Raw genomic sequence first — 12,652 nt, 5'->3', positions numbered from 1 at the left:
TCCTATAGGGTTTTAGAGTAATTTCTGAAGGACTTTGTTACATTTCTATATTATCCTCCTGGCTTCATCCCTATTTAGCTTGATAGGCCTTTTCCATTAGTGATGATCTCTTTGGAGCTATTGAGAAACTCTGTGGTTTTGTCATTTGGTCTGCTTACACCTTAGGTAAAAGTCTCCCTCAAACATCATCCTTTTCATTTAGGGCCCAATCTTCACATTGAATCCAATGAGATTTTTGCTATGGGGTCCAATTTTCCCAGTGGAAGCTGGATCAGGCCCTTGAAGTGTTCTGAGTGGCAGGGCAAGGAAATAGAAAAGAGAAAAAACTTGTCCCGAATCTTCCTCTTCCTGGTATTTTTGAGTCACTGTCTGGTTTCTGTCTGGCATGCCCATGGCCCACTGTAGTCTCCCCATCACTGCTGTGGTTGAATCTGAGATCTACCATATCTCTTCGCAGGATGAGAGGCAGTAGCAGTTCACATGGTGCCTTGGCAATCAGTCCACAAAGGGGCATTGGTGTTCTCCAGTAAGAGAGTTACTTTCCTAAGCCTCCTGGCCCAGAGATAAATTGCTACTCTGGAGTTGTGGAGAATTATGAAGCAAAGAGCAAAGAAGGAATCTATTCTGGACAGCTTTTTCCTGGGGGGAAGGGGTCGCCAATAACATTCACTATCAGGGCCTGACATCACACAAGCGTATGCTCATGGCTGGAGATGGGAAGTGGTGGTATTGGAATGAGGGGGGCAGAGAATGGAAAAAGCTAAAAATGTATAGGTCCATAGGACCTATACACAGCTGGCGTAAATCAGTGTATCTCCACTGACTTCTATGGTGATTTACACCCGCTGAGGATTTGACCATATGGTTTTTAAGTAAAAACACCAAGGGTGAAGTCCTGGTCCCATTGAAATCAAGAGAATTTTCCCACTGATTTCATTAGGGCCAGGATTTCACCCCATATCGCCACCATCTAAAGTCTGGATGTGTTTATTAGTAAGTTCTAAAGTAACAGTCCCACACAAAAAAGCCAATCCCAGAATTTCCATTTCTGCTCTTTAAACACTTATTTTATTTCCTGCTAGATTCGTTTTAAATATGAATGTTAATAGTTTTAATGTAAAATATTTCCATCATGACTGGATTTGTTAAATCTAGTCATGATTGACCCCTTCTGCCAGCCATACTTTGAGGTTATAAAGATTAATGGTTAAGCTCTGCCAAGAAAAAAAAAAAGGTAATGGGAACACATATTTTAGCAGAGATTTTTTAAAACCTTTCAGATATTTTCCCCCCCAATGCTTGTCCCTACAGTGCTAAGTAATACCCCTGAGGTGTATAAATAAGACTCCATCTCCCATATAAACCATCTCTTCTTCCTCTCAGTTGCCCCTAATAACTCACAATTCTCTGTTCAGAGACACTGTAATAATCCCCCATAGCAGCAGGTTCTGATTTTCCAGATGGAAGATTAAGCACTCTTAATCCACACACAGAAGAGAAGGAAAATCTCCACGATGGGGAAAGGATCCTGGTTAGAGAAAAAAAAGCTGATTTTCAGCAACAAGAAGACACCCAGGAACAAAAGAGTCTGGATAACATGAGACTGACATAAGATTCTTTTAAATGAGCATGACCTCACACCAGTGTGAATCAGGAGTAACTCCACCCAAACGGGTGAGGTTACACCAGGATAAACCTAGAATAAGTGAGATCAGGATCAGGTCAGATGTGTCTGAAGCTTGCCTGTGTATCCATGTTCCCCTTCAAGTCCAAAGGGCTTTGCATGCACAAACTATACAAAAGCACAACTTTACACTGAGCTTCCAAACTGCCCAGGACACTGAGAAGTGATAAAGCAGCTGTCTCTCCCTTCCACACACATTGATTATTAAACACATTTACTGAAGATTGACAGCTACGCCAACACTGATTTGTGAAAGTAAAGACATTTTTGTTTACATGTGCGTTATAAATGACAAAAAAGGCCTTTTTGTGCTTCTCTCTGACACAGAAAGCAGGTTGGAAGGGCTTTTGGTGTTTGAAAATGTGCTTGGGTTATATTTGGTTGTCTGGGGGGGTTTCAAATTAGAAAATCAGGTCCTGTCTAGGCTTGAAGACGCTACAAGTACTAATGAAATGGTGACATCAGGAGGTTAATGAGGACCAAAAGCTCGCAGAGTAGGACACTATTGTACATAATAGCAAACGTACAGCTTTGCTAGGACAGTCTGGGGTTAATGTTAGAGAGGGACAAGTGTGTATTTTGTAATTAAAAGTTGCCGTTTCTTACAAGATGCTTCTACTAGGCTGCTTTTACCCACTGGTAAGCCAAAGAGTTCTTGACACCTTCTTTTCTAGGAAACCTAATCCTCTGCCCATAACCCCATGCCAACGTTTTTGAGGAAGCCTGGTGTACTTCAGGCATCACTATTTGACTTGGTTGGCGTAATGCTAACCAGGAAATGAGTGGCAAAGACCCAGCAAAACTGGATGAAGCTCCTTGCTTTGCTGCACAATTCTCTACTTGAAGAGTAGTTCATTCTGCAAACAGACTGAGTCTGGTGGTTTAGGACGTTTGCCACACTTGATCCAGCAGCTACGACACTGAAGGTTTGTTCGGAATGGAAAGCTACTGTGTACAGTTTCAGTCTTTTCCAGTGTCAAGTCCCAGACACTCTGAAACCTGAAAAATTAAAACAAATGATGGTGACAGCTCCCCTGGTAAAGCGGCAGCAATCCAGCATATTCCTGCTAAAGGCAGAATTCCCCTGGTTTGGTGTCAGTTTCAGGCTTCTGACTGAATCAGTCATCTGTGTGAGACAATCCTTGTACAGAGGTCTACTGATTGATGATCCAGGCTTCCTGTTCTTTATCTGCGGTTTGAGAATTCAAATAAGATTAGATGATCATGACAAACTGAAAAGCTAATGAAAACATGAATGAGTCCAGACTGCAGGCATTCGGCGTTCCTGCTAGGAATACAGGGTTGTCCTGAGGCTGAGTGGAGTCTTATGGTAACAGAGCTTACAGACGGTGATCTATACTTATGGTGTAAGTCACCACAGCACCTTTTATGTCAATGAATCTACACTGATTTATTCCAGCAAGAGATCTGGCCCCAGTATCCAGCCAGCCTCCTTTTCCCCTCCCCCACCTTTACTCTTCAAGGCTCAATCAGGCAACCTTTCCTTGGGTAAGTAATGCCATTCAGTCCATAGGATGATTTGACTGACTATTGCAGGACTGAGCCCTGTGTCACAGGTTGATTATCAAACGGTGTTGTGAACTCCACTAATCTGATTCATAATGACTCATAGCCATGGGGTAGTGGTACAGTGACCAGCACATGGTTATGACCTCATAAACCTACTTTAACTCAGAGTACAAAATCATCCTAATTAGATGATGCCACTTGAATATGAAAAGGACTATTTAAAAAAAACTTTCACTTTTGCACATTTGTCCGGGATCCATTTTAACCACAACTCTGCATGGAAAAAAACACTGTTTCCTACTTTGAAAATAAACAAAATCAGTGAGTTTTTATTTCAGATGTTAATTTGGGTTTGGAAACCAAACAATCTGGGCCTAAGTTCTGCTTTCTCTTTCACCCTCCCATTTGCTTTCACTGCGCCGTGACGTGTTCTGTTCAGCGAGGTGTCTGAAGAAGGACTGTATGAGCTTGGATGGAGACACGCACCTTTGCCTAGGCTACTTTGACTATTCTGGAAGCCAGGCATTCTTGCGTTTTAATCCTGGCTCGGTCACTGATATGCTGTGTGACCTGGGGCAAGTCATTTGGCTTTGTGCCTTAGAGTCTCCATTCACAAAATTGGAATAATAATGCTTACCTGTCTGCCGCCCAGCAGTTTTGTGAGGGTTAATTAGTACTTCTAAAGCATTTTGACTATGGAAAGTCTTTTATTGATGCCACATATAATTATAGAGACAAGGTGGGTAAGTTAGAGAATGGTGAGAGAGACAAGCATTTGAGCTACACAGGGCTCTTCTTCAGGTGTGGGAAACTAAGGCAGAGTGTCACTACGAAATACAAAGTGGAACAGATTGTTTAGCATGTTTTAACTACTTACGCTTAATAATCTGTTCCACCTTGTATGAGGCAGTGGCCCTTTGAGTAAGTTTCCCAGACCTGAAGAACTCTGCATAAGCTTCAAAGCTTGACTCTCTCATCAATGGAAGTGGTCTAATAAAAAATATTACCTCACTCACCTTGGTTTTCTAATATCCTGGGACCGACACATCCACAACAAACACCGCATACACATATAATTATGAGAGTAATAAGGTGTACTTCTGCTGGCTTTGTTTGACTCACTTTTTTTTTTTTTTTGGACACTCCAGAGTTGGAGACCTTCCCAGATTTCCCCTCTCCCCAACTTTGTGAAACAAGACTTATAGCTATGCCCAATACACACACACACACACACACACACACACACACACACACTAAAGAGAAGAAAAAAGAAAGACAGGGACTGGTCCACCACCAAGCATACCTGTAGGAGAAAATCAAAGAGCGCCAGTTTGGCCCACTCTGTGTGCAGGATGCTCAAACACGGAGCTATTCCGAGGGCTGCCCTGGAATCTGCCATGCCACACCGCTGCTGCAGCAGAGACTGGTACTGTAGCCACCCCAGTGCAAAAGAGTTCTGGTCATTGTTGGCATCATCTAGGTGCTGGATATCTGGCACCCACCATACGATGGGCCTCGCTGCACCATTGGTGTATTTGTAGGGCAGCAGGGGACTGCTGAATTTGCGGGCCACTGCAGGCAGACTCCTATTCAGCCCCAACACTCTGTCCAAGTGGAAAGCTAGCACCTCATAGAGGTCACTGGGCCGCTTTATTAATCCACAGAGCCCATCAGAACAGTCTCGTTTAGGGTCAGATGGGGAAGTGTCTTGGCTGGCCAAAAGGCTGACTCTGAGTATTTGTCCATGGGCAGGAATTCTGGTTTTGGTCACCACTTCGCTATTTGCCAGCCATTTCATCTTCTGCACATCGTCTGCAGTAAACCAAGGTGGGATCCTCTCATCAAACCTCAGGCGGCCCTCCCATTTGGCAGAAAGGGCATCTTCTGGAGTCTTCACACACCATTCAGATGTCTGTAACTGCGTGGCCACACCCACCCAGAAATGAGCTCCTGGCTCTCCAGGCCCCTGGGAGTAACTGCCTGTCCCTCTCCGCGTGCCTGCTGCACCTTTGAAGGGCAGCCTGCTATCTGCTTCCGAGATAAAGGCTTTAATTGAATCTGAATGCTGCGGCTCAGCACCAGCTGCCTGCACATCTGGTTTGCGTTGGTCCTGTGCCACAGTTGGCTGGCTTGCAAAAGAGTTCTTAAGAAGTAAAACAAACTCCGGCTTTCCTTCCTGAAAACCCCTTTTATTGCTGAGTGAAGGAGAAAAGAAAGGGGCCTCCTCCATTTGTGGTTTCATATCTGCCTTTTTCCCTGTCAGCTTATAGAAATGAACATTGTTCCCTGTATTCTTTAGAGAAAAATGAGTATTAAGCTCCCTTTTCTTCTCACCACTGGTCCTGCGGGGAATGTTTTCATGCTGTAATTTACTGCTGGCTTCAGAGCTTTTCACAACGTTATGTTTCCTAATCTCTCCTTTGTGCTTTCTCTTTGCTTTCAGCAGTGTGTGGTTTTGTCGGCGCAGGCTGCTTGGCTGGTTCTTTGGCTTGCAGGCAGAGTGGGGATGGTGTGAGGATTGGCTTTCCTGATCGGTGCCAGGGGGAGCGGGTTCCCATTCTCTGTGATCAAAACTCCTGGCCCGCCGGGGGACAGAGGCAGTGGTGTTTGTCCACAGACGCCTGGGCTGGATGACTTTCCCATGTGGCCCAGCTAGTGCCAAGAACTGGAAATCGGACTCAGTTGGAAGCAGCAGAGGAAAACTAGTAAATGCCACCACAGAGAAGGCAAACAAGAAGCAGAATCCAGCCACAGGTGGTCTCTTCAGCCTCATTCTTCTCCATGATCTCTGAGCCTGTGGAGTCAGAAAGGATAGCCTTATTGACTGCATCACTGGGGATAGCCAGAGCTAGGGCAAAAGCTGTCTTCATGAAATGTATTGGCCTGCAGGGAGTTGGGTTGACTAGTGCAAATGGTATCTGTAGATCATATTGTGTTAGCACTCGCTAAGGCTCCAGTTCAGCTCCCACTAATGCCAGTAGAAAACCCCCAGTGACATCAATGGGAACAGAACTGAGCTATGATGTAACTCCATGGGCTTCACCAAGGCTGAATTTGGCCTGAAGAGTAGAAGAAAGTGAAAAAGGCAGAGATTTTAATTAAAAAGGCAATTGTGCATCATCCTGGCCATTGCAAAACATGCCTCACTGAATCACCAGCAGACTGATAATGTCTTATTATTGGGGACAGTGGAAGAGCAGGAAAGTTTAAAGGACCATCTGGACAGACATAGATTACCAGTATATAAGGAATGTTCCTCAGTGGTGGATTTGCTAATATTGCAGGACTTTGATCTATATCTCTGCCTCGTCTCTGTCTCATTCTAGTTTTGTATAGATTCATACATCCCAAGGCCAGAAGGGACCACGGTGATCACCTAGTTTGACCTCGTGTGTAACACAGACCATAGAACTGCCTCCAAAATAATGCCTAGAGCAGATCTTTTTGAAAAACATCCAATCTTGATTTTAAAATTGTCAGAGCTGGAGAATGACCCTTTGTAAGTTGTTCCAATGGTTAATTACTCTCACAATTAAAAACTGGACAGCTTATTTCCAGTCTGAATTTGCCTACTTCAACTTCCAGCCACTGAAAGTTTTACCTTTCTCTACTAGATTGAAGAGCCCGTTATTAAATATTTGTTCTTCATGTAGATACTTATAGACTGTAATCAAGTTACCCCTTCACCTTCTCTTTGTTATGCTAAGTAGAATGAGCTCCTGGAGTCTATCACTCCAAGGCAGGTTTTCTAATCCTTTAATCATTCTTGTGGCTCTTCTCTTCTCCCGCTCCAATTTTTCAACATCCTTCTTGAATCGTGGACACCAGAACTGGACACAGTATTCCAGCAACAGTTGCAGCAGTGCCAAATACAGTGGTAAAATAACCTCTCTACTTCTACTCAAGATCTCCCTGTTTATGCATCCAAGAATTGCATTAGCCCCTTTGGCCACAGCATCGCACTGGGAGCTCATGTTCAGCTGGTTATCCACCATGATCCTCAAATCTTTTTCAAAGTCCCTGTTTCCCAGGATCGAGCCCCTCATCCTATAAGTATGGCCAGCAGTCTTTGTCCCTAGATATATACATTTACATTTAGCCATATTAAAATGCATTGTTTGCTTGTGTCCAGTTTACCAAGAAATCCAAACCGCTGTGTATCTGTGACCTGTCCTCTTCATTATTTATCCCGCCCCCAACTTTTGTGTCATCTGCAAACTTTCAGTGATGATTTTATGTTTACTGCCAGGTCAATAGTAAAAATGTTAAATAGTGTAGGGCCATGAACCGCTCCCTGTGGGACCCCACTAGCAACACATCTATTTGACGATAATAACCCATTTACAATGACATTCCGAGACCTGTCAATCAGCCAGCTTTTAATCCATGTCACGTGTGCCCTGTTAATTTTATATCTTTCTAGTTTTTTCATCAAAATTTCATGTTGCCCCATGTTCCAGCGCCCACCCTATGTTCTGCTAAGTTGGCTCACCTTCTTCTCCCTGATACAGCCATCTCCCACACGAAGCCCCAAGGCCACACCTTTATTTTTTATGCTGTCTATCACACCTGAACATCCTCTCTGGCCTCTGTCCCTCATAACCTCACCTGCTTCTTTCAAACACCACCTAAAAATACTCTTCTGAGCCTTCCTTTGCTCATCTCCACTCTCATCCTCTCTCCTGGCTCTGTCCTCAAATTTTGGCATCATTAAATAAATGTAAAATAAATCTGTGTTTGAAAAACTGAATAAAAAGGAATGAATAGGATGGGCATGTAACAAAGAGCATGCCACAATTTTACTTGCCTATGGCACCCTTTAAATAATAAGCAATGGGTGGTGAATTTAAAACCGTATGTACTGTTAGCCCATAATACTTCTATTATGATTAGTAATATATTAGCACTGAGGAGCCCAGTTGATGACCGGGAGCCCATTGCACTACAGGCACTGTACGAACACAGTACAAAAAGGCTCAATAAATTGTAAACAGACTAAATATGTTTGTGTCGGGATATCAGAAAGTTAACTCAAGCAATTGAACAATTCTACTACGTACTCCCTAGGCAGATTTCTACTGCATTGAACTTTGAGTCTTTTGTGCTGTACCCAGATATTCCCTTCCCCTTACTGAGCAAAGTATCACATCTCCTCAAACTGCTTTCCCTCTGTGAGCTGTGCAGAAAGTTGGCTACAGGAATTAAGTCCTCAGTGATGTGCTTTTTATTCAGCTGTGGGTCCCTTCAGCCGCCTCTTTAGCAAGCTGACCCCTCTCTGCTCATCATACCCATACAGTAAATCAGAAGGAAAGCTCACACCCACCGATTTACTTGACAGTGTCTCTCCCTGAGTGCTGTATTCAGTCCTACAGTTGCCCAGATGAAGGGGCAGCATAGCAGGAACCAAACTGTGACTCAGTCACAATTCAGTCCCTGCTTCCCCCCTTTCTCCATAGCTATGGCAGTCCGTTTCCTGGAGCAGCTGGGCTGACCACCAGGACGTGTGTGAGAGGGGGAGTACGGGACCCCGGGAGGCTGCTGTTGTGACTCCAGGACCGATAGTCAACACAATGGCGTAAGGGGGTATCTCACACCCCATGCTCACCTGCATGGATGCACAGTGAGACCCGTGACTGAGCCCGAAGTTTTACCAAGCCAACTGCCTATTGTATTTACTTTTGGCGCAATAGAAATGGACTCACCTGCCAACTGTGTATTGAGGAAGCGACACTATCAACTGTGTAGGCTCACTCACCGATTGGTTTTGTAAGGTAACATGTGACAGTTGTAACCCCCTCCTTTGGGACAATGCGACACAACATCAAAATGCAATGCAGAACTGCTGCAGTTCCGATGGGAGGGGGGGTATGTGGAGCGGGAGAGCTCCGCCTGATGTCTCTAAGTACAGGGTCTCCATCTGCTTAGCAGGTCTGAGCATGTTCCTGTAGCAGGCTTACACTTATCAGAGCTCCATTGTGTTTCTCAATATGCCTGGTTTGGTGAGCAATGCACTCAGCTCCCACTTCCATGTGTTCTCTCGAAAGGTCTAGTTCTGTCACAGCTGGTAGGTTTGCAGCTTTGGGGCCTCCTTTGGCACAAGAAGGATTGCTAAGATTAAAAAATGCTTGCAGTGTGATTTATGTCAAGTGGCTCCTGACAGGCATCCTAAATAAGAATCCAGTCAGAGCAGAAGCTGACCTGTTACAGATTTTCAGGCATTTGTATAGCCATATAACTGAAACAAAGGAGAAAAACATTACTGTGGAGGCATTTTTCATGGTAAATGTTTAGTATTAAAAGCTTAGGCAACAAAAATGAATGATCATTCAAATGAATTTTATTCATCTCACCCTTTTGGTTGAGTCAGTCACAGATGAAATATAAATTCTTTCATTACTTAGTGCTTGTTTACATCTTGCCCGGGTTCCTAGAGACTGTTTTTGGCCCATGTGAAGGGTGATGTTCGCCCAGTTCCCACATCACATTTGACACTAAGGCTCTGTCTACGTTATGGGCTAGGGCTGTGATTACCCTGTTCAAGTCACATACGTGGGGTAGCTCTCATCGAAGTAGCACGAGTATGAATAGCAGTGTAGCCATGGTAGCACTGGTTCCAACAGCAGGGACATGGCTGAGCCATGCAAAGCACATGCCCACTGGTTCCATGAGGGTTTGTGCTCAGCATGGCTCAGACATACCTTCACTGCCTCTACCTGTGCTACTGCGACTATGCTGCTATTTATACCACAGCTAGCTCGATGGGAGTATGTGTACACAAGCAGGGGAGTCCCATCCCCAGCTCGTAGTGTAGGCATAGCCTAATAGTAAAAGGGTCCCCTAACTGGGAATCCCAGCCAACAGACCAAGGGCTGAATGGGCATGGAGAATGATCTACCTTCTTATCCCTAGAGGTAGTTCCTCTATGGGAGGCAGGGCAGCGTGGGAGTTGCATTGCCTCTGTCTGTGCTGTTCCTAGTCTGTGAATAGAGGGCACCCCACTCCAGGGCTGGAAATCTGGCACAAAATTCACTTAGAAAATTGGAGACCAATATAAAAAGGATTGAAGACGTCATTGCCATTAGTCACTGTTTATAATTGTGCAGTAGCTGGATTCTTATATTTTAAAAAATGGTAAAACAGGTGGTGCTTTGTATGCCCAGGTTGCAGACATCTGTCTGTCAGTGACCCGGAGAATAAGCTCAGACTGAGGAATGTTAGGTTGGTGGAGGTCCAAGAAAGAACTGAATCGGAAACTGAGAAATTATTCTTACTTTGGATGATGAGAAAAGCAGTAGAAAGGGCTCCTCTGACTTTCCCTATGCAATGGAGTGTGATTTGTTGCATTCCACCAGTCAACACTTCCCACTGTTATCCTCTGGCATGGGGTGAAATCCTGCCTCCTCCTCTTCCTCCTCCCCAGGGCCAGCTCCAGACCCCAGTGCGCCAAGCGCGCGCTTGGGGCAGCATGCCACGGTGGGCGCTCTGCCTGTTGCCGGGAGGGCGGCAGGCGGCTCCGGTGGACCTCCCGCAGGCGTGCCTGCGGATGCTCCACTGGAGCCGCGGGAGCAGCGGACCCTCCGCAGGCACGTCTGCAGGAGGTCCACTGGAGCCGCGGGACCGGCGACCGCCAGAGCGCCCCCTGTGGCGTGCCGCCATGCTTGGGGCGGCGAAATTACTAGAGCTGCCCCTGCTCCTCCCCCACCCTGCCTTCAAGCCTATGAGAGTTTTGCCAGTGACTTCGATGGGGACAGGTTATTCAACATAAAAGTGACCCTTTTCAGATTCAGTGGCACTTGTTCTTTCACCAGAATAATAGCCCCATTTCATTTCAGTGCCATGCATGTATCTAAGGCCCCGATCAGGCAAACATATATGCACATACTTAACTTTAGTGCTGTGAGCAGTCCCATTGATCTCAGTGGGACCATCATTCACAGGAGTAGAGTTAAGCATGCATACATGCCAGCAGGATTGGGGCCTTAATCAGGGCTGCACTGAGATCAGTGGTACTCCATTTTGTGCAGCTCCCTCTTGCTACATTATAGATCAACATTGAGACACCCACGCACCACATTCCCCAATACACACACATCGTTCACCCCCAAAGCTTAACAACAAAGCAGCTGATGATTCTCTGTTCTAATAAGGAAATAACTTATTTCCTTCTGTTGCTGGTGGCATCACCAGGGGAAAATAAGTAAACTAGCTAATGTGTCTTTAAAAGTCAGTTTAATCTGGGACCTCACACTAAAAATTTATAATTTTTATGGTTATTGAATGATATCACTACAGGGCAGAATTAAGGTTGTCTGGATGCCCTGAATGCTTATGGATTCTTCACTTTATCATGGTTGGATTTCTTTTAAGTGTAACCTTAACTCTGAATTTCCTGGGTGAGTAATGTATGGCTTAGTGATATTACAACATCCATGTAATGATTTTTACCCTTATCTTACTGATACATACTCTCAACTTTAACTCCCTCTTAATATAGATGTTTTTCGGGGACAATCTCCTGTACATCTTGTTAAATGATAAATACACAGCAGCTGTACGCAGCAGCCTCTCAACTTCTCTGCTTCTAGTTGCCAATTTCTTGTTGTCATTGTGGACAAAGTGCCTCCTGTGGTATCAACAGGTGTAGCCAATGCCGTTAATTGATTCACCGAGCCACCTTAACCCCTTCAGGCCTTCTATGGGGTGGACAACCCATCACAAGTTCCCATTTGCTGAAAACCTGGGCGGTTCCTTATAAATTGGTGTGGCTATTGGTAGAAACTATATTCCTACTGCTCAAGCCACATAAACATGCTTTAGGTTGAGGAAAAGCACTGACTTCCAGTTCTCATGGAATTGGATCCTCATTATGTTTATGACTATTTAGGTGAATAAGCACTGGAGGAAATCAGGAAATGGAACAGGGCAAGTAAGCAGAATTTTGATTTTCAGATTTCTGCACATGTATACACAGTAAGGGGTACATTTACATAGAATGCCTGTTGTGTTTGTGGTGAGTAGAGATGCCTGAATTAAATCCCTGGATATGAACACTCTCAAGCGGTGAGGAAGTTTGGATCTGGATCCAAATTTTGTCGATAGCTCATATCTCTGTTACAGGCTTAACTCACAACCCATGTGTGAGCACCCTCAGACCATGAGAAACTGGAGCTGTGCCTCGCTGTTGCCTCTTAAGGTTTGTCCATCGCTAATTTGTGTTTGAATATTATTCTATGTATAGTTATGCAGCATTCACTGCAGGGGCTAGGCAAACAGGAATTTTGCCTAGCATAACTTTCTTGTAAATTCAGTTCTGAAGGAAGGTACATTCGTCCTGGCCCTGGGGGCAGTGGTATTCAGACTGCAATCTGAAGCCATGAGGAAGGATTCTGCTTCCACTTTGACTATTGCACAGAGGCTATAAAAAGTCCTTAAGCTGGC

At 44.8% G+C, this 12,652-nt stretch overlaps 1 protein-coding gene across 2 annotated transcripts in view; it reads right to left on the bottom strand.

Annotated features, from left to right (window-relative positions):
- The window catches only part of GASK1A (golgi associated kinase 1A), a 54,899-nt gene that overhangs the window by 14,702 nt on the left and 27,545 nt on the right, over positions 1-12,652 (bottom strand). Inside the window, exons 2-3 of one of the 2 annotated variants that reach the window (XM_045005530.1) lie at positions 8,917-9,449; positions 4,518-6,008 (exon numbers count right to left, since the gene is read on the bottom strand). In XM_045005530.1, the coding sequence (XP_044861465.1) occupies positions 4,518-5,987 (1,470 nt within the window). In that variant the 5' untranslated portion in view covers positions 5,988-6,008; positions 8,917-9,449. The remainder of the gene's footprint in view (positions 1-4,517; positions 6,009-8,916; positions 9,450-12,652) is intronic. The other variant, XM_045005529.1, reaches the window with a different exon arrangement.

The sequence above is a fragment of the Mauremys mutica genome, chromosome 2, assembly GCF_020497125.1.
Source record: "Mauremys mutica isolate MM-2020 ecotype Southern chromosome 2, ASM2049712v1, whole genome shotgun sequence".
NCBI classification, from domain to species: domain Eukaryota; kingdom Metazoa; phylum Chordata; order Testudines; family Geoemydidae; genus Mauremys; species Mauremys mutica.
Note: the sequence above shows the minus strand (reverse complement) of the source record. Positions and strands in the feature narration are given on the sequence as shown.